Source organism: Falco rusticolus, chromosome 13 (genome assembly GCF_015220075.1).
Source record: "Falco rusticolus isolate bFalRus1 chromosome 13, bFalRus1.pri, whole genome shotgun sequence".
Taxonomy (NCBI): Eukaryota; Metazoa; Chordata; class Aves; order Falconiformes; family Falconidae; genus Falco; species Falco rusticolus.
In genome coordinates this window covers 11,254,178-11,277,458 of record NC_051199.1, presented here as the reverse complement: position 1 = coordinate 11,277,458, position 23,281 = coordinate 11,254,178, and the positions used below count along the sequence as shown (strand labels likewise).

The 23,281-nt window shown below is 40.3% G+C and overlaps 1 protein-coding gene across 4 annotated transcripts in view; it reads right to left on the bottom strand.

Annotated features, from left to right (window-relative positions):
* The window catches only part of NYAP2 (neuronal tyrosine-phosphorylated phosphoinositide-3-kinase adaptor 2), a 147,110-nt gene that overhangs the window by 30,066 nt on the left and 93,763 nt on the right, over positions 1-23,281 (bottom strand). For all 4 annotated transcript variants that reach the window (XM_037407461.1, XM_037407459.1, XM_037407458.1 and 1 more), the window contains 2 exons: positions 9,369-9,581; positions 567-670 (listed from right to left, as the gene is read on the bottom strand). In XM_037407461.1, coding sequence (XP_037263358.1) covers positions 567-670; positions 9,369-9,581 — 317 coding nt within the window. The remainder of the gene's footprint in view (positions 1-566; positions 671-9,368; positions 9,582-23,281) is intronic.

Genomic DNA, 23,281 nt, shown 5'->3' with positions numbered 1-23,281 from the left:
CTTAACTAAACACAGTAACTTGCTGTAAGAGCAGTTTTCAGGACAGTGATAAATCACAGTGTAATACAACCATGCACTAAGCTCAAAACAAATGTGAGACTGGCACAAATATTAAAGTACAACTGGGCAGAAGTCAGGTATGTACAAGTCATTGACAAACATTGGTGCAAGTGCTTTAGACAAGACATTTAAAAGAAATTTACATAAAAAACATAGATTAAATTTATCAAAGTTTGATAAATTTTAAAGACAGTAAAAAAGTACAGAAAACATGAAAAAATAAAACCCCCAGCCAATCCATACAGTACAGTTTTACTACATTTATATTACAGAATGAAGACAGAAAAGGATACAAGGAATTAAGAGCAAAGAAAATTCTGCTGGCTGTAGCCAGTGGAATTTCATTGCTGGTGAGAGATGCGCACACACAGATGCACGCACACGCACAGGAAATAAAGACGAAAACCAAAAAAATCATTTACTGTAACAAATGACAGACACAGAGGTGAGAAACATTTGGCATGTTGCAGCACATGAAGTCATTCACGATTGGCTAACGATGGTACCTGGCTCGGCTGAAGATCACTGGCTTGCCTGAGCGGAGTAACGGATGGAGGAGGCACACCTGATGTGGACGCAGACCGACCTAATCTGCAACTTGCTTTAGGCTCTGCGAAGGAAGAGAAGAAAATACATCAGTGAATGGGAGCTGGATTACTGCTGCAGTAAACTGAAACACGGTGGATCCAGGATCCCCTTGAAATGGAGACTCCGGGCTTGGTTTCTAATTGAAGTCTTGAACATTGGCTGAATCACGAACAGAAGTCGGGATCAGAAGAAAGGGGATTAAGACAGAACCCATTCCTTGTCCTGGTGCCTTTCCTCTTGTATAGCACCTCTGATGCTGAAAAGCATGATGCTGAAAAGCATAAAACAGCAGACAGATGGGAAGCATATAAAGGAGACCTTGTTGCTCCCTCCAATACCTTTTTCTACTCATAAAACAGAGCGGTGATTAAAGGAGTTACAGTAGCTGCTGGCTTCATTTCTCCATCCCGGAGCTGAGGGAGGTGGCAGCCCAAAGAGTGCCTGTGCTGAAGGAAAGCATGAAATGCCAGAAAATGAAGGAGGGAGTGTATAAAAGTGCTGAGGATACTGTCACACTTGGGGATTTGGAATGACACCAAAAAAACTTGGAAACCTGATATCAATGGCAGTGAATTGAGAGACAGAAAGCAGGAAGAAAGGAGAGCAATCAGAACATCAACAGTGGCAGATTCTCAAGTCTGTTCCCCAGAATCAAGGTGATTACAGAAGTAGAGGTTGCCTTGAGAGAAAGCGCTATTCCAGAGAAGCACTGCACAGAAATGACACAATTATTTCATTTTCCTTCTGCTCTTGTACAGGGAGGCATTTGTCAGGAGGCTCCCCGCTAAGTTCCAGCACAGGTTATTACTACTAACACACTGATGCAACAGTGTGACCATGCAGCTTGGGAGCCCTGGGTGAAGGTTTCTGTGTCTGAGCCACTCCGAGACCAGGGTGCTACCCCACTGTTCAACACCCCCGATCTGGTCTAGAAGAAACTGGCTTTTCCTGAGTAATGAGTCTGCCTGCCCTACAAAAATACATGTCCCTCCATCTCCTGTTTATGGCTGAGGATCTCTCAGCCCTTGACTTTTGACTCAGATGGACACGTGCATACTCCTTATGTTTTATAAACCTTCCTCCCAATCCTGCACCTGTCTTCTCTGTTTAGTGGGTAAACACTGAGATGAAGGGCATTTGCACTCAGCAGACATTTCGTACAATAACACACTCTCAGTTTTAGTGTTGATAGTACTGCTTTACCATGAATAACAAGTAACTATAATAATACCATGCCCCCTTACAATGGGTTTAAAGAATTCCTCCTATTCAATCTCATGTTTTCAAGAAGAGAGGAAGGACCTGTGCCTTGTGCAATCCTGGTTTAGCAAGTTTGCTTTAGAAGCACATGTTTTCTCATCTATCGTTTGCTTACATCTCTCTGAAATTTATTTTCGCGTGCCTTATTTACACTGCTGCTTTGTCTGTGTTTGGTTTACACGAATATATCTATTTCCTATGTGGCTCTCTAGTTTCATCACTAGCCACTGGTTGGGCCATTGTTTGAAAGGAATAAGATGTCCATCACTAGCATGTCCTTCGGGTCACCTGGCACGTCTTGGGAACTCGAGAACAGCCGGTACATTATGCCACCTACGAGCAACATGCTGAAATGTGTTCTTCCAATCTCACTGATGCTTTTTCATTGTCACCTTAAATGCTTATTTTCCTTAGATGTTTCAGAATTCAGTAGGGTACGGAGAAGAGCTATCCACTTAAGCTGGAGCACTTAGACCAATGAAAGCATCTGTATGGGTGAATATTCATCAACTAATTATTAATAGGTTGGTTAACATCCAGCTGGCTGAGCAGCAAAAATATTTATGCTGTTCAGCGAATGCATTATTCAATTCAGTCATTCCTAGTCAGTCTGTAAACATACTACGAGTCAACACGGCAATAAGCATTCAGAAAGGAGCAGACTGATCTCCTGCATAACCTTGCATTTTGTACATAATCTGTTGTTTTGCTTTTTTTGGACTTGGGCAGTTATTCTGAAGGTTTGATTAGATTTGTTTTTGTTCTGATTTCACACTGTCTGTGTGCCAGATTTCTGACTGTTTCTTTCAGTAATATAGATATAATAATGGATCTCATGTCTGTTCTGTCCTGGAATTTTGCTGGGGTTTCACAGAGGACAAGAATTGGGGGTTTTCTTGTTGTTCTTCACTACTGCTAAATAGAGACTCTGTTTTTGCTGTGACAAGCAGAATCAGACACCCAGCATATAAAAAACTCCAAGGCACTGTCTGCCATTGCTTCTGAATTGTTTTCTTTGCTTTGGGAAAGCAGAGAGAAGTGTCATAATTTCCAATTTGGATATATGTGCAACAACAAGAGATTACCATTTCCTCGCCAAAGAGACTCCTTTCATCTGGCATCAAAGAAATAAAACCTATCACACACAGATGAAGTATTAGTTCCTTTATCTCCCTGTAATATATGTTACAGTATTAAGGAAACTACTGCAATTTCCGTGGTGATCCTCTCCAAAAAAAAGGTTTCAGAGATGGCTCCATCTAGCTTTTCTTTTTAAGTTCAGGAACTTGGGTCATGCAGTGAAAGGGAAATGTTGGAGTTTTCTTAAATAACCATTCCATTGGTCTCAGTGGGAATGAATATTTTTAGACCAAATAAATACTCTATTCTACTGTAATTAGTGCTCTGAGTAACATCTTCACACTGCACACTACTGTGGGGGAAAAAATACCCATAAATGGTTTGTTGCATAAGTGATGCCCAGCTCACTGCTCTGTATTCTGCAGCACATCATTTTTCAGCTGTGGACAGCTTATTCACTGTGTTGAGGCTAACTGGATTTTGATCACTTTGGAATAGTAATAGTCATTTCAAATAATAACTTCTGCTTTGGGCTATCTAAAAAGTAGTAAAAGGTCTTCTTGCATAATTATGTCCAATCTCCAGCCACTTTCAGTATCTTTACCTCTCGGTTTTCATGTTTTAAATGCTCATTTCAGGTTGTCTGCAAGGCTTGCATATTGATACCGATTCTGGTTCTGGAATGAAAATGGGTTTTCCTCTTTACTGCGGAGAATCTTGAAGAACAACTTCTGCCAGCAAAACTCAGGGATGGTTTCTAGTGTTTGATTCATGCTTATCTCATGTAGATGGTATTGAGACAGCTCAGTATTAACATCTGCAATGAGCACTCTTGAGATGTCTTAAGAAGTCCTCTTTGTGATAGTAACCCTTGGTGTGGAGCAGTTTTATCAGCCAGCCTGATAAGCACACGGGAAAGACTCTGTGTATACTGTCCTCTGAGGAGGACGCATTTGCTCAGAGTCCACAACGCAAGCTAAAATACATCTAGCTCTGTACTGATAAAGTTAGCATGGCACCCCATCTCTGCACTGTGCTTCACTGCACGGGTGGATTCTCTGTTCTAAATCAAACCTGCCTGAAGGAGGTTTCCAGAGACACCACTCCAAGCACAGGACCCTCTCTGCATCCACAGGTGTAAAGCCTTTTAACACTGCTGTAAGCCACTCAAATGATGACAAGGGCTAACAGCCTACTACCAAGCTAGGGAACTCACAGGCATAGTTCTAAGTACTTTACTGGACTGGGGCCAGGGGATGCAGCACACTTGAGTAGCCATTGGAGGTGCCTGTTGCAATCAATGGGCAGCATGAGGTTACAATTCAACAGATTGTCCAGGGTAGCTAGAAAGCTGCATAACATATTTAGTTATGTTATGCACAAAAATGTTCATAAGATTTAGCTGCTATATTTAACTGATGAGACTTTGGTGGCATTACTTTGCACAGCTTCAAATGGTGCATCCCTCACATTGTGCCATATTATGAAAAGCGCACTGCTCTCTAAGTGCCTGAACCACCTCCAGGAGCAGATACAGCATGGTGCTAGCAGGGTATGGCAGGTCAGCCGTGTCTCAGTCCACACATGTGTCACCCACAGCAGCCATAACACTCCCAATAGTGCTAGTGATTGGGACCACAGCCACCTCAGCATGAAGTAAACTCACACATGTAGTCAGCTGCAATGGGAACAGCATTGTTGGGCATTCAGGTTTAGGCTGAGTCCTGACAATGCCAGTAGAATTACACATGGACATAAGCAAGCAGACAGCCCCAAAGGACAGCATTAAGGATGAGAATTTTAGGAGAAACTGTCCAACACAGAAATACAGGCTTCCCAATCACAAATACGATTGCCTTAAAATTGTGTACTCAGCGATGTATTTAAGCATCCACATAAATGACCTGTTTTGCACAACTGCAAGTGCTGTCATCGTAAATAAAGACATAGATGCTTTGCTGGTTGCATCTGGGGCAGAGGATGTTGCTGAGATTTTCCTCAATAAAGCACAATGCTGAAAAGCAACCAGATTTTGTGGAAATATGTTTGATCAGTTTTATACCAATGCGCTATGGTTTTCTATATTCTCCAGAAATATAAGCGCTCTGCATGATTTTTATTTTTGGATCTTAATGGGAAGAGCTCTTTTATTCATCCAAGGAAGGCTTCATGCTGCCTATCCTAATCTCAATTCAAAAAAAATACTCTGGCTGTCACTTACATTGGAGAAGCTTCTTACCCTGTCACAGTCTCTTCTTTGCACATGAAAAGAGAAATATCGCTTATTTGCTACAGCTGCCAAGAAGCACGTTTTGAATTAAACAAGGCGATGTGACAGGTTGAGAGTAATCACATGCAAAAAAAAAGAAAAAAAAAGGCAGAAAAAGAAAACATCCATAGTGGAAAAATGAATCACACCTATTATCATCATACTGGCCTGGCCATGTTGGTCTCCTAAAGAGAGATGAGTAAGTTGAAACATAACTTGAAATTGTGAAACCTTAAGGTGAAACACAGTATTCTGTTACTTTAAAATAAGTATTTAGGACTTAACCTGCAGAAGCCACTTAGTGCTGAAATAGCACCGCATGCGGCCTGTCAAGCTGAACTGTTTTCACAAAGGGAGCACTGAACCTGTGGAACACAGTGTTGCTAGATATCCATAGGTCAAAAGTTTAGCAGGTCTCAAAACCAGGTCAGAAAATGAGAAAAACTGTCTGCATTAGGTGGGGTATGTTTTAAATTAAGATTTGTTCTGAACTGTCATGTCTCAGGTCTGTGTCATTGACTGAGGCAACAAGGTAAGGAATAATCATGTCCTACTGGCAGGGTTTTTTTCCTTAAAATTTCTTGCTATTTTTCTCTGAAGCTTCTGGTATGGGCTACTGCCAGCCTTGGGGCTCTGCATCAAAAGGACAATTGTGCCTTGTTCCAAATAGCCGTAATGCCACTGCTGCAGAGAGCAGTGTGGACTTCTGCAGTCAGGCTCTGTGGCTACACTCGAGAGAGCACACACCCGGCTCCTGGTGCACTGGCTCGATGCCCTTAGTGTACGGCTCCAGTACTAATTTTAATTTAGGTAAAACTGCCGGCACTGCTAGGGGGGGAGCTTGTATGTGGAGAACATGGATGATCAGCATAGGCAAGGTCTGGAAGTGTCACATCCTCATCTGGACCTTGTTGGGCAGGCTGCCCGGTAACATAAAACTCCAGCATTAAGTTGCCTTCGCTTAAAGAATCCTTGAGGATTTAATAGCACAGTGATGTTCTGATATTGCCTGTGAGAAGAAAATATAGGTGTTGGTGGGAGTACTCAGTCATCTTTGAGTGGAGCAGCCCTAGCTAGCACGAACTGGTACTTTGTCGCTACTCCCTTCTTGTACCAATGAATGCATCTTGCACCTTGGGCTTCCCAGGCATTGCTTCATTCCCAAAGAGCTTGAACTTAACTATTCACTACTTTTGCAAATCCACAGCGTTAGCCTGTAATTCCAACGAAGGGTGGGCATTTACCTTCTTCCTGATTCTCTACAATGTTTTCAGCCAGAATACTAACGGGCTGGCGGAGTGACAAGGTAACTGTGATTCAAAACCAGGACACAACAACAGAGTAGCTGAGATCTAAAAGGCAGCGCAGTGCCTGTCTCTAGCAGCAGGTGGCAATGCAAAATGCTTCATGGTTGCAGTCAGGAAAAAAGCAGCAACATTCCAGAAAATACTCTTCAAAGCTCCTGGAGTGAAGTTATCACAGCCTTCTGTTTCACAGATCTCGTTTGGCTGTTCACTACAATTGCGCTGACTTTCCTAAATGCCAGCATGCCCCCAAACCACTTCCACTGCTTTCCGTAAGAAACGCTAGGATGCCAAGAAACAGAAAGAAGCCTTGACAAATTGTGTGACAGATGAGAGAACAATCAGACATTAGAGGCAGTGATACCCACATGCACCTGACAGGCCAGGCTCATTTAAACAAAATGACCAGAAAGCTTCTGTTTGGAGATGGATCATTCCCCCTCTGATCTTCCTAGCAGGCACAGAGATGGGAAGAACTCACAAAAAATCAGTACTCTCACTCAGGTATTTACTCAGACCACTCCAGTACCTAGTTAATCTGTGCCTCAGCGGAGCTGCCTGTTGAGCACACAAGTCCTTTCACATCCTTTCTGTTTTATAGCAGAGCAATTCAACCCCATTTTCTTTAAATTATTCCAACACTGCCCTAATAAATGCCTGTACCAGTGTGAACTAGGAAGTAGGCAGCGAACTGTGGTGTTTCAAGGACATGTCTGCACAAAAAAAAGTAGCCTTTTTTCTCTTATCTCTGATGTTGGAAAGAGAGCAAAGGCAACTATGACCGTACTGGGGACTGCCCTGATTTTATTTGGTCCTGTGGTAAATACAAGTTCTAAATTCCTAGCACAGAATTTCTCTGACACCAGAAAGTATTTGTATCCATACATATGTATTAAAACTCTCTTCTTGCATTCTGTTACAGTTCTAATTTAATTGAGGAGAATGAACTGTTACAGTTCATGTTTAAGTTCATTGAGGAGAACTGTCTACAGCATTTTGAATGCAATGCTCCATCGATTAAAGGTAAAAGATGTTGCTCAGGCAACAGCTAGAGACACAGGGGAAAAAATATTCATGGCAGATGAGAGACTATTCATCAAATGAAATGCCATAAAAACTGTGGGGAAAGAAAAATCATAATCAGCTCTCAGATTTTAATCATAAAAAAAGGAGTTAAAATTCAGCCAATAAAATATTTCCATATTTTTTCTTTGACAGTCCTAGCTGTGTAAGACAAAGTCACAGCTAACTAAATCAAGGCATGATTCAACAACTATTACAGTTTGCTGATGCCAAATGAATATTGAGGCCAACATGTTTTGTCTGCTTTTGGAGACCAACCAACCCTTTGAAATAAAACTGATGCAGGAAGGTTGGACAGAAGTGCTATATTTTGCTAAGAACTTACTCTCTAATTTTCATTTCTTTTCCGTTCTGCTCCATACTGTCATCTCGCAGAAGTAAAAAGGTTGGTACACACCTTTGGTCTAATTATCAGATGTCCCAATACTTTGATGTGGTACCTTTAAACCCATCCTTTTTCCTGCATTAGCACAGATGACGCTCTAATACACTTGGAACAGAACTTTTAACAACGCTATGAGCTAATCTGGAAAATTCCTACCTACCAGATTGTTTTGTGAGAACAGACTCATAAGCAAAAGGCAGTACCACCCAAATAACCTGTGCTAGAGTAATAAGATTTGCAGATAAGTCACTTTTGCTGCCCCAGGAAGGACAATTTGGGGGGTCTTTAGCAAGAAAAACTGGACTACACCATTGCCGCAAATGACATGTCACATCAGCAAAGCCTATTCAAGATACATACTGAGTTTCAGGTGTCGTTTCCAGCAATGCGGGGAAAATGTGAGTCCTATTATCACACAGGGAAGCGATGCCCCAGGTGAGGGGTGAGCATCTCTGCTAGCTCGGCACTGTGAAGACTCATCTCTGCCATTGACTGCCCAGTGGATCTCTCATGCAGAATAATTTCTTGTTTGAGTAGCTCATTCATGGTCTTATGCTTACTGAACATTGACCATGAAGCTCCAGTACCACATATGCCAACTGTTTTTAAAGTAGATATTTTTCACAATCCAACCAATAAGCAATGAAGCTACTCTTTTAAGAGAACTGCCAAATCTCAAAAATTAGCAATGTAATGCTTATGCCAGGGATATAAATATCTGTTTATAGAAGACCATTCACGTATCAGTTCTGTTTGTCTTAGTCAATTTATAAACAAGGCTGCATCATTTTTCATCGTTTATGGCACTTCACTATTTTATATATATAAAATTTGATTAATGACATTGATAGGCATGAGTTTGACATTTCTGAAACCCATAGTCACTTTTCTAGAAATTTATGTACAAACATAAAGCAATGGCTGCCTGTGTCCACTCACTGTGCTGATCAGTAAGATGGCCCTGTTTCTGCATAGTGCGGTTTTGTTACTGTATGTGATACCTGAATTTATGAGCTTCCCTCTGAGGTGCCATCCTGGGGGTGTCTTTGCCATAGTGTCCCTTTTCAATGTCAAGTGAAATTCCTTACTTCTTTTAAAACAGATGAACGGCATGCTTACATGATTGTATCACCTGCCGCCATCCCAATCCTGTTCCAGTGCAGAGCACAAGCAGGCCACGCAATGCTTGTTAGTGCAGCAGTCAATGGGCAGGGCAGGTTCTAGAAGATATTTGGAATTCTAAAGAAGCTGGATACTTACCTATACTGTCTATCTTTAGAGAGCCTTCAGATCACAAAGGAGATTAATGAAATCATCCTTGCTCTGCTACTTGACATACCTGAGCTGTTGCTTCCAGCCAACATGGTGGGACTGACAGAGGATCTCCCCAGCCTGCTGGACACCACAGGCGGGCCTGGCGTTCCATCCCATTCCTGAGCTTTCCCTGGCTCCCTGGAGGAAGCTGTCCCGTGATGGCCTCCCCTCTCTTTGTTTTCCAACTTTGGTAGTGGTTCGGTGCTATGACTTCTGATCTTCAGCTCATCTAACGGTTCTACAAAATACACAAGTGCACATTTTGTTATAGAGCGTCTACTAATTACCCATATCATGTAACAATGTCTTGCTCAATGCTCCATATATACCAATCATAAATCTTTTAAGGCAATTTATATCACAATTTTACTCAGTTTATGTAGGTTTCAATACCCTTTTTAATTATTAAAACCATACACAATGCAGCAGATGGATAAAATGTAATTTTTCTGTTACAACTTTTAGATGTCAGGAAAATATTTTTGAAAATAGGATTTTATTAACAAGTTATGGAAATACTTGAATTCTTCTCAGCTGTCATTTCAGTGGGAACAGGTTCTTCCTCAGATACTTCCTAAGGAAGCTCTCTCCTAAGGCAATACTGTGCAAACAACATATCTCTACTCCTCATAAGCTCTAATAAAAAGCACACAATCCAAAAAACTGTCCAGTATTCATATTTTGGGTCTGCCCAGCATAACCAAGGGAATAAAATTTCACTTGGTTGGAAAATCCTTGGAGTCAGAAAATGACTTTCTGCTTGCAACACCATGAGTCAATACAAGGAGGAGAAATTCAAAAAAACAATTGAAAGATTTTTCAAGTGAAGCAGAGATGTCTGCTTTCTTCATGGCTGGTGATTTTCTGGTCTTTTCTTGAGACCCTCATTTCTTGTCTTGCAGGTTGAGCAATGAACAGAGAAACAATTCATTCCTGATCTTTTCCATCTGTAGCTGTGAAAAATTCACATGAAAAAGTAGACACAGAAAAAACATGAGACTGCTTTTAGTTGTAACAGCTAATTACAGTGCTAGTCAGTTATTCAAAGCTTGCTGAACTGTTTTACCTCCTTTTACCCCTCCCCCCCCCCCAAAAAAAAAAAAAATCACATCTGAGTTTGGAACATTATACCTCATATTTAATCCCAAAGACATCCTTATGTGATACCCTCAGTTCTAGCCATTCAGGTTTGGTAAATCAACCCCCTGATGTACCTTAATTTCTGTATGTATCTACAGTCTTGGACAGAGATGGACAGTCCTCCCTTAAACCCTATCTCAACATCTTTTTTTGTGGCTACAAGGGACATCACAAGATCTGGGACAGCCAAGCAAAGGGAAAACACCAGAAGCCATTTGCATCTCTGTCAGGAGATGAAAAAAGCTCCCCATGGAACCCATGCAGAACACCAGTGGCTTTGCAGGACTGCCAGAGATGCAATGGCAAAATTTGTCTCAGCAGCCACTTCCTCTCCCAGTTATCCCCTCAGCCAGGAACTGGGACTAGCCAACAGTAATTGCTACTCAGAAGATAGAGTCCCAGAAAAAGAACTACATTCCAAAAACTTTAACTTGCGGCTCAGAAACCTACACAGTTTACCCTTGCTACTGCAAACAGTGGAAGGTGCAATATCAGATATGTCTATGATATGGTAGAGACCCATCCATGCACAGCAGATACAAAATCTCATGTTGGTTTTGATTTCTTTGACATCCCAGTCTGCAGATGAACTTGATGAGCAACAACACAGTCAGCCTGAAGTTTCCTCAATGAAACATCATACAGGAAACATGTAAAAATGTCTAACTGGATATGCAGTACAATATGTAATATTAGTGTATTTAATAAGTTATTACCAGTTAATAGTAAAAATTAATGTTAAGGATATACTAGAACCTTAAAGATACTGGTTTTAATTGCTCACAGTAGTAACACTACATGAGACAACAATGAAACAACCCCAGTTTAACAAGTCTCATAAATAGGATTCAGTGACATTTTATGTGACAAAGACCTTCAAAAATCAAACCTCTTCCTTGAACTTTTAGGTCACTTACCTACTTTAATGTATGCAAAAAGACACTTTAATGAAAATAAAACATGTTTGCTTTTCCTAGTTGGTAACCCCAGCAGGGTACAAGGTTGAATAACAGTCTGTATCAATATAACATGACATCTGCCTTTCAGGGACCTTTGCTACGGAGTGTCTGTAACAAAGCTCTGTCTGTGACTGCACGGAGAGGCTTGCTAATACAGAGCTGTGCAGAGACAGAGAGCCCGAATTATAACTAAAACAGTTCAAAACTAGTTATCAACAAAAATACATTTATATTTTTTCTGAGCATTGATCTATCAAAAATAATGATGTACTTTTTTGCATAACAGCTACATGCAATCAGATACAATTTTTTTCTTTACACCAATAACATGCACTTCTTTAAGATACTGCTTATCTGGGAAAAGCAAAGATAGGAACCAAGTTCCAAAATTCTTTGGAAATGCACACAATACTTTTTCCCACTGATACCGGAGGCTGTCTAGATTGCAGATTTTCCTCTCCAGCAAAATGAATAAAAAGCCAAAAGAATAAAATATGCTTTAAAAAAGGTCAGAATCTGACCCTGCAAGTGTCCCACCAACTTAATGCATCATTCAATAGATTTAATTTACTATGTCATGCAGCTGCTACTGGAAAGGCTGTGATTACCTTGGTGAAAATCTTCTCTGTGTGCGCCTCATTGACACTACTTGAACACCACCCCTTGAAATTTCACACGTTCATGCAGTCAGCCCTTAGTTGCAGTGGAAACACTCTTGTTGAGTGTGGAGCTAAGGATTTATCCACTTCAGTTTACTTAACAGAGAAGCATTTGTACTTGTTGCCTGATAAAAATGATTTGTGCATTCTTAGTTTCATTATCAGCTGAATCAAAGTACAGCAGTTTTCTGCAACCAGCTGGAAACTATGGAAATATTCAGACTAAATAAAGATTTGGCTTATAGTCTATTTCTTTATAAGGTGAAGAAAATCACTTTTCAACTGGCTGTCTAGACTTTGTAAATTTGTATTCCACTATCCTTTCTCAGGGATTTTCAGTTCTCAGTTTATCTGAAAAGTAATATATCCTAAAAATGAAAGGCAGATTGAATCAGATTATAATGTAGATTATAATGTCATGTAACCCATCGCAGAGCCTGAATCATTATTATTTGGTGATCACTATCAGTAACATTGATACACAGTCAGAAAAACAACAAGTCAGTGCTTTATATAGTTTTATGTAATACTGCTTTCCTGCTCACTTGCAAATACATAAAAAATGAAAAAACAAAATAATGTCTCACTTTTTCTCAAACATTTTAGGAAGGGTTTTAGAATAATTTCAGCTGCCTTAATAAATGTCAGTAGGAATCATATTCAAATTCAATAAAAAACCCAAACACTGTGCTATCTCTTGCTCAACTGAAATTCTAATGTGCCTGTGACAGCTCCAGAAATGTAGAATGCTCCCCTCCCAGGTCACAGTGCATTACTGGGACTTTTTGTTGACTGTCCCAGTCACTTGGATGTTTTTATACTGTTAACTACTCCCTGCTGCAAATGTAGCTCCATGGAGCAAGCTCAGTGGCACAAATTACTGAATGTCTCATAAAAGCACAGTCATTGCTCCGTGTTTGCATTCCTGCAGTCAGGCATGAGGCATTGGCAGAAAGCAGAACACGTGTGTAGCTGCCAGCTATGGTTACCTATGGGGTGGTGACCTTATCAACTAAAAATCAAACCGGTATATTTTAAATGGAGTAACTCTTTATAAAAGCTACAACAGGATTTAAATGACCACTTTATCCACATTGATCCTATACTGAAAACGTGAAATTCAATCAGTTATATATATCTATCTATATATTTTCTGCTGAAATGTAACAGTAGCTGCTGCACAGCTTTTTTTTTTATTTTTTATTTGAGAAGTCCAGAAACACAGATGGGATCTAAGTTACCTCATGCTGTTAAAAACCTTAATTTGGAGTTAGGAGATATTGAAGCTCAGTGTTATGCTGGGAGCTCACTCAATCATATGATGTCCACGGGCAAATCTTTTCACAGTCAAGTGCTATATTTTGAAAGCTGAAATTATTATGGAAAGCATCTTTATTGTTCAATAATTCTTAAGCCAAAATAGTACATAAAAATGTAAATTTCAAGAAATAATTCACTGCTTTAAATATTTATGGATACAGTTGGTTGAACTGCCATAAAGGCGTTCAAATGTTTCAAGCACTTCCAGGTGTCATTTTCTTTCAATATTCAAAGATATGCATTTTTCTTATTTGTTTATTTTACCTGAATCTCAGGCTTTTCCATTTCAAGAATAAGATGGTGGCTAAAATCTCTGAGAGAAAACATATTTTACAAATAATTGACACGTACAATTTCCCTTCTATGCTCTACAAAAGGTCCCCTAAGAGCTGCAGACTACGCAAGGCTGGCACATGAGCTGGGGTACTGGAAAATTAATAAATGCTAAAGAAAGTGAGAAACAAACTGAGTGAGTCAGCTGTAACCTGGACCAAAGCAAACTGAAAAATACACCTATGGAGAACACCTTACCTAAAAAATCTCTTATTCAAATTAATGTATAATCTGTGGCCAGTCTGGCACACTGCTCTTAAGCACAAATTGATTTCAGTCCTGGTGACTTCTTAGCGTAATGCTAAAGTGATAAAGAGCAGAACCTTTATTACAGCTTGAGGTTTTGGGGGGAAGAAAGAAAAGCAATTGTCTTAAGGAACTTAAAATGAGGGTTGCTGTCTGCCATCTCTCTCAGCTGTGAGCTGAAATGTGTAAGCTAACCATCCATGCATTATTCATTTACTTTTTTTTTTTCTCTGTGTGTTTGTTATAAACTTAAATAAATAATGCATGACTCTAGGCAGAACTCGCATACTGGGGGAAGCAAATGGTACTACTCACAGGGTCTAAAATTCAGTGTATGCATACAGGTGTAAAGCAAAGTCAGTCACTTGGGATGGAGTTTAGATGTGAATCAGATCTCCTGGTCTCCTCCAGTCCCGATATGTCAGACCTCACCTCATACAGCCACAAGGCAGGGAGCACAGAGTATCCCCAAGGGCACGCCTGGCCATCAGCAGGCGTGGCGACACAGGATTAGACAGCAGCCAGCACGCGTGTGTGACCATCAGAGCTACCAGAGACACATCCCAGGCTCCAGCTCTCACCCTTGTACCTGGGATGGAGCTGCCGAGCTGGCAGCAGCCCTGCTCAGCAAGCCATGCCTAACCCAGGGCCCTGAGCAGGGGCAAAGCCAGGCACAGCCCCACCAGTGTCCCTTGTAACACCGCCAGCGTGGCAGCAGCATGCCCCATCCGCTACAGCCGGACCACTTCCACGGGCATTGGGTGTAGAGCAATACTCAGCCCAGGAGGGAATCCCACAGCTTCTTCTTTCTGCACACCAGAGATTTTTATTTACCTTTATCACACATTTAAAAATTAGAGCTGCCTTTTAACAGCTTTCTTGACATGTGGTGGTTCGCCTGATCTACACAGCTGTAAATTTATCCCAACCTCTCCTAAAGAAAGCTAACAGGCTATTAAAACCACATGCAAGAAGCATGGATAATGCTCAGTACTTAAGCCATTTTTCCCAAAAAATAGGAGTATATTATACTGTCAGTGAAAGCCATTTCCTCATCTTTATTAACTATGGTGGTTTGTCTATTCTGACTTCATCTGCTTGCTAATTAAGCAGAAGTTTGCTTTGCATATCAATTTTTTAATACCCCTTTTTTACAGTTAAGTGAGACTCGCAGCAGCCAGCTTGTTCAATTAAAAGCAGCTCTGACCTAGTTCTATGCAAAATCAATAGAAATCCTCAAAAAGTCTCACAAACCATCTAACATTTAAGGAGACATGGCTGAAATGCTTCTCAGTGTTCATTGAGCACATGTTTCTGTAAGCAGTGTAGGGTTTGTTTTGTTCTGACTTGTTTTATACAATGAAATCCAGTGGAGATCACATCTGCTGGCTACAGACAACAAAGGGAGGGGAAAGAGGGTTTGCTGAAGATGTGTGTCTGGTTGATTTTGTATGGCTATCCCAAAGCTGCTACGTGGGCAATCCTGGCTAGGAAAATAAGATAGGAAAACAAAAAGCTAACGATGCAATGTGGTGCAAAAGACTAACAAAAGAAAAGATGGATCTATACCAAAAGATCATACAAAACTTTAGAATAAAAATACTCAAGGAAAATTATGTGTTATAATCTGTTTGAAAAAAATCGAATAAAATTGAATTCTTTATGTTTCAATAAACTTCAGCTGGCATTATCAGTCACCTAAAAGATGAAATTTTAACAATTCTGTATAGTAAGACATACATTTAACATTGAAGTCCTAGAGTAAGAGAAAAAATCCTCTTGTATATTGATGATTGATTGAAATACAGGAAAACCTGGTTTTAGTTGTACATAAGGTAAGCCATTTGATCCAAGATGATTATATTTTGTCATATATTATAGAATGATGATAGCATGACGTGTTTCCAACAGGGCCATCATCATTTCTTAATGATGTCTTCTGATACTGTGATTGATCTTTCCAGTGTGCCTATTCTGCTGCAGATCACCTCACAGCCCAACTCTCTGACTGAAGAGGCCACATCTGGAAGATACACATTGTACAGATGTATTACCAAAGCAAATAAAAAGCAATGTCCTGAGATTTGCATCATTAAATCAAACAGCATTCTTGGAAAGGATGTTCTTTTGGCACTCTATTAATAGGTTTGCTGTTTACCTCAGACCAGTCACATAATTAAGCACAGCACTTTATTCTCTGATATTTACTGCATATTTTTCTTTTGTTTTCCTTTCAGAGCTGGCAATGTTGGGAACTGTTGACTTGCACTTCAGAGCACCTCAATAGAAGCCTCTGTGTTCCCCAGTGCCTTCCTGGGCCAAAACCTAAGTACAGAAATTCAAAGGGAATTCTGTCATTGACTCCAAAAGAGCAAGGGTTTTCCTTCCAGCAGTTATTATTTGGGGCTAGCTAGCTATGTTGATTCATATGACCATATAGCGCAGTTGGTCCTGCTGAGCTGCAAACATCTCTCTTACATAGCTTGTGCACCCAAATCTCCTGCTGATAATCCAGGCTGATCTTTCAGTCAAACAACTACATGTGTGCGCTTATGTTTCATACCCATCTACGGTACCCTACACAGTCTGTATCTGTTTGCAGCAAATAAGATTTAAGAAGGAGAAGAAGGAAGATGACTAGCCTGAGCAGTGTGAATGCACCTGTCTTGTGAAACTTCTCTCCCCACCTTCCTCTGCTGGCATCACTGACACTAGCCTTGGACTACTTAGCGACACGCATGTGCAACACAAGCATATACTGCCATCCCCACCCTAAACTCAACGCCGATCAAAGAAAACATGGTTAGATGGAATATGTTATTAAACTGTGGAAATCAGTGACTGTAAAAGGTTGCCCAACTGTTGCTAGCATTTGATTTGAAGAGAAGGTGGTGCCTGCTCTTCCTTAATTGCCTTCCTTCCCAACCCTGTTCATTTCACTGCACGCTCATTCAGGTTCTTAAATATACAGGCTTCACGTTTGGATGAAGAAACAATGGTTTGGTGGGCACTGCACGTCTTAGCACTGTATGGCAAGGGTAGGCCAAAAAAGCTAAAATATACAGGCACTTTCAGAAAAATGTTTTTGTTGAAAGTTCATGACCTTAAGTTTCAAAGCTTCACTTCAAAAATATCAATCTTTCACAGAAGTGCTGACTATATTAAACTTGTCAACATTTTTTTGGTCAAGTTTTCTGCTGAAAAACAGCCTTTGAACTACATCAGCATTTGAATGCAGGGGTTTTCCATTGTTTGACCACTTTAATTTCTTCTAAAGTGTACGCCTTCATCCAGCAGCAAATGAGAATCTTTAGTTAGTCAGAAAAGTGCAGAGATAGTAATGGACACTGTGAAAATGGGACAGAAACCCCCACTTTCATATTGTCACATACAAAAGTCAACTAGAAAGTTGGAGTGAATATGAATTCTTTCCTGGCTATTTTGTCTGTATTTTAACTACATTTATGAAAAACATTTCTATTAAGGCTTTTCTCTTTATTGACTGCATTAATGAATGAGAAAATTTGTCTTTCATTATGGGAACAAGTGTCCCATTTGTACAGCACTCCTACTACAATACCTTACCAGCAAAAGGGAATCCTGACACTGCCTTAACATTGGCTCTACCTGAATTTTGCTCTCGTTTTACAAAGCCAGGCACAAGCGTATGGGCTTTTCTGTGCAGCCTTTGTGACAAGCCTAGATGGGTCAGGGTCCCAGGCACTATTTGCTCTGCAAGTTCATGCTCAAGGTTTCTTACTATTGTAGAATGAAACTCGTATGTCATTCTGTCTTTCTGTTCTTTTTAACAGAACCAATAATTTTAGGCCTTCCCCACTTTCTAATCAGAGGTATCATTTTGTGAACTGGTTTTACTCTTGCCGACTAAGCAACCGTTAATCTGTGACAGCACAGACTTCAGATCCTCAGGAAATAAATAGAATTGCATGGCCTTATACAGCTCTGGCTGATGCCTGTGCTTGTAAGACATTACTATTATTGCTTCCACAAGTGTGCAGAGCAGCTAGTGTGGCTGGCTCAAGTGTCTCTGTATGTGTTAAAGCATATATAAATCAAACGTAAATTACGCAAACTGCCAGAGCAGTAAAATAGCTATAGATTTTCTGGAAGAAGGTACTTTTTGAGTTATGTATTTAAGTCACACACAAAAATAATTTCCATCTCCAGCAAAATTAAACATGCAGCTTCTCTGTTTCAGATGAGTAGTTACAAGAACAATGGTACTCCTTACTCATTCTTAAATGCCAGATAAAGCGCTAATTGCATGTTACTGTTTTAACAAAAAAGTAATTATTAGGGATGGATAATTCTCTTCAGAGGAGTAAAAGTAACCTGAACCCCTTCACATCAAATTGAATGCAAATGTACCTAATTTTTTAATATGCATTATTATCCTGACAACTATTTCTTCAATGTTCCTGTACTTCTCACCTTATCTATACCCAGCATGTTTGTACAACCCTACAGTTTCATTGTTCAATATTTGAATCAATGTTACATGTATAATCCAAATAAAGCTATTTCTAACTCTGATTTCTCATTACCGATAGACTTCCGGAAGGTCCAGAGAAAACTTAAGGAGAAGCATATCCACCTTTTCTCAGTTCAGTCTGAAAATTTTTATCAGAATATTATAGGTAGATTAGATAATACACTGACAAAAGTGCGTAGCATATCATGCGGTCATCCACTATCTTTTCTTAGCCTTTATATTATTTACTGCCACATTCTGGGCACTTAAGTGTCTTGGTTTGCAGCGTGGTTTTGCAAGGAACAGCAGCCTAAGATAAGGAGAGGATTCCTTTTGCCATAATTTGTCATGGGATCCCTGAAATATGTCTTATCTTGTATTTCAAGGACCTTTGGATTGGACCTTAAGAATTGAGCTCCCTCTGCCAGGAATCAAATCAGACACGCCAAAAAAAGTATGTTTTTAAAAAATGGGTATATAAACCAATTAGACCAAGAAATTGTCAGTCTTTGTTACACAGATCAGTAAGGTACAGGCATTTTAAGAAATATCAAGAGGAGAAATAGCAGAAGTATTGGAGATTTTAGAACTGAGGGAGAAAACCTTGTTCATTCCTTTATTCCCCCAATGTTCTCACCATCTTCTCCTAAAACTGCATAGCTTCTACAGCTAGAGGTATGTCACTGTAAGTACAGATTAGGCATTTAATTAAACTCCATCTCTTGTAAATATAGAATGACAGCAGCTCAAAAGATCATGAGAACAGGTTTCAGATCATAAGCTGGCATTCAAAAGACTTTCTTTTAACAATGATCTTGAGCAGCTCCTCTTGGTATGATGTAGATATTCCAGTTTCTTGGAAAAAAAAGCATATTTTTGTTTGCAAAACTTTTTTCGCTCACAACAATTTTGGGGAAAGTGTTATGTTCTGCTCTCTTTGAAACTCGCACAGTATTTCACCTTCCTAAAGCCCGCTTGGTGATGGTGATGGGGTCAGGGGGACGTTGGTTGTTCTTCCTAAACGACACTGTGATGTCCTTCCCTGTGATTTAGTTTAAGCAAGCCTAACTGCGATTTTAATATACCTACCTGTGGCACTTGCCAAATCTGGTTCAAAGTGCTTTATGAACATCGTACTTCTTAAACAACAAACACAATAAATGTAGGTCTTCTTACTAACAGTCCCTAGATTTAATTTTAGGATTTAACAAACAATAATGCACTTGAATCCTAATGCAAAGAAAATCTGATTCTTAACTTAGAAAAAAATGCAATTCAGGGTCCAGTGCTCAGTTATAAAGGCAAGTCCTGAAAGATCTTGCATCTGCCTAGTTAAAGCAGCACTGTACTGCCAAAGCCAAAGGCAGGAGCACCAGCTGGTCCCACCCTGAAAGTCACTGCTTCAGCCAGTCAGCCAAGCCGAGGCACCAAAAGATGCACTACGGTCCCCAGCCACCCATTTGGTCTGCAGTCTCGGGAGCTTGCTTTCTCCATTCCATAAAGCTAACATGCACAGGTATCTTCTTCACATATGAACTGCAATTCCTGCTTAAACTGCTAACTCTCCAGTTGCTGCAACACATGATATGATTTTTGTAAGATGCTCTACAGAAGTCCTATAAACCAAAGCTGACACCCTACATTTCCCCCAGCAAGAGGCTTCATTTTATTTTCAAATAAATTATCTCCAACTGACACCAGGTTAGAGATAATCAGACAATCCTCTAACAGCTCTACAGGGTATAAAGTTTAAACATGTCTATGTTCAAGACAACCGTAGCAGACAGAAATAAAGCATGGCTCCCTTTCAAATCCAGCAACCCCAGGGAGAGGGCACTGATGGGAGTGCGGGGTTGGGACAGCCACCCACCCCGAGTGCCACAGCTGCTGCCCTCTGGGCATGGCCTCTCAAGCCTCTGGCACTGCCAGCCCAGCCGGCTTCAGCAACCTCCTGAGTAGAGGCTATGTAAATAAAACTGCACCATGCCTTTAAATCAAAGTAGTTTGATTCCTATTATCTTCATTTTCCCTTTAGATCTTTCAGAAAAGGAGGACCCTGATACCCTATGCTGATACCACCTTTCCTAAAAAACACAGTGAGAATTTTAAGAAATTCTGTTTAGCAGTTTCACTGAAGGTAATATATACTTATGGAAAACATCACCAGATTAAGCATGTCTTACCATTATTACTGAGCACCCAGAAATTGGTCATAGATTGTCTGGTCCTGTTTGAAACAAAAAGACAATAAACTCTCCAATTCACCATCCTGCTGTATGACTACCCCATTTTGAATACAAGCTGTTCTAGTCACAAAGGACACATTTATTTTCTTGAAGCCAGAGACACAGATGGTGTAAACTGGAGTAGCTCTCCCGATTTCAAGTAAGAGGCCGTGATTTATAAGTGCTGAGGATTTGGCCTAAAGGTCAAGATATTTCTCTGGCTTAGAAAGCTCTGTTGGGGGGACGGGGGAGGGAAACAAAAATCAAAGGCACTTAAAACTCACAACCTGTTATCATTATTTACATCCTCAAGTGCAGCACGTGTTACTTTGCTTTGCTTATTCACAACACAGTGAAGTAGGTGCTAGTAAGTGAATTTAAGGCTTCCCCCCCCCACCTTTATTTTTAACAGCTTTCAGACAACTCACATGTTCCTGTACATTAAACCAGAAGAGAAAATGTCTTTTCTAGTCCTTTACCTGAAACTATATTTTTCTTGAAATCTAACAAAAGGGAATAGCTTTATCTCTATTAATTTTTCTTTTTTACCCTGTACAAGTTTATTTCTTCTTCATAAAAGGAAATGTTGATTAAATTGCTAACCACAAATTCTATCAAGCAGTCAAGTAATATAAACAGGAGGAATAAATAAATCTGTATACATCAATCAGATAGAGCAGCTGTTTCCAGAAAAACCTGAGCAATTATTTATGAAATTATGTCTTCTTCAATGCTTCTGTATACCGTCATAATCCCAGGAGGACCTGATTTTCTGATGAGCCTAAATTGCTGAATTAGAAGAGGAGACAATGTCATGGTACCAATTAGCAAAACCATTGCATATCATCCCAAACCGCGTGTTTTCTGTTTTAATAACTGCATGTAACAAAGACATTCCTTCATCTTAAAAATGGAGGGGACGTCCCACCCATTTGTGACTTGAGCGACTAAACACCCTTAAAACAGACATACTCGCTTTTGTGTGAGAGCAGCAAGACAACAAATGACATAGCATGCATTTCAATCAAGGAACAGATACCTACTGACATCCATTCGAAACAAGTTCTCAAACCTGGCATTATCCTTGGTGCCAGGAAAGAACTGAATTACTGGCGTGCAATGCAAAATGAGGCAGCGATGGCGCAGCTACAGCAGGGGACTAGCACCCAGGGCCATGTGAGCTGCCCCTGAGCTGCCATGCATCCTTTCACACATTTCTTCTTTGTACCTTTGCTTCCCAGCTCACTTTTTCCCACTTAAGAGTAAAACTAGGTGAAATGACGGTTTCCTGCCTTTTGTGTGCTTAGCTGAATGACCTTACTATCAAGTTATCATTTTTTCTTTCCAATTGTTTCCTGTGATTATTAATTGGGGAACACATGTCAGCTTCAACAAGTAAGAGGCTCCAGCTGGCCAGGGTAGCTGATCTGGATCAAAACTTGTAGTCCAGTGCCCACATCTTTTTGCTAATGAATCTCAGGATTAGTGGTAAAGAACAACCACAGGTATGGCTGAAGCAGCACTCAAGACTACTCAACTGCAAAATGAATCTTGTTTTTTCCCCAAAGCTTGGTTCCTGAAGGATGCTGACAACAGGTCTGGTCATCCCCATGTTTACACTTCAGTTGTTTTCAGTTTTCTCACAACATCGCACACTCACCCCAACAGGCATGTCCCTTAGTGAAGGGCAGAGTTCAAGAGACCTAACTGACACCAGCAGACCACCCAGCTCACGACCTGCATGTGTGCAGGTGTATGTAGCTCTCACCCTGAATATGCACTCACAAGCGAGCACTTGGAGAAAGTATTTCTGATGCTGCCACTCCTTAGCTTGCTTATATCTTGATAGATAGTAATTGACAGGCAAGGACACAGCCTTCTTCAGGCTTTAACTAAATGCAATTACCTGTGGTAAGACCATACCCTTCCAGTGGTGAACAAGTGTCATTCTCTTCAAAGCTGGTGTTCTCTTACCTTCCCTCCTTTTCCTCTGGCGTTTCCCCCTGCTCCCTCCTCTAAGTCTTTTCTTTTAGATCTGCTTTCAGGACTGTCAGATGAGACATGACTGCTGTGATCTCTTTGTCTAATCTCATATATATCATGGGTCATCAGACTAGAAAAGCTAACTTCTAGTGAAACAGCTGCTCCACCTGTGTTGGAGGAGCCAATACACCTCTGGCTTAAAGGTTCAGGAGTAACTTCAGTTATACAGTACTATTTCTGTAAAGCTGTGCTATCTCATTAGATGAACACAGCATTCATAGTGCATGCAATCAATTGCTACAAGGCAGAAAAGGGCTGGATAATTAGGCTGACATCCCTTTATATAAAACTACAGAACATATATTTACCTAGAGGTTAGAAATTACATAGGCTTCCAAATTTCAGTCTCTGACACTGACTCCCAGCTATGCAGTAGTTGAGCAATGGTATGTAGTGGAGTAGCTATAATACTTTTTAGGGCCAACCTAGTCTTGTAGGGAAGCTCTTCCTCTTTGGAATCCCACAAGCTGAGCAGGTATCCAAATGAGAAGGTATGCATAGTTCAATAGCATACCAAGCCC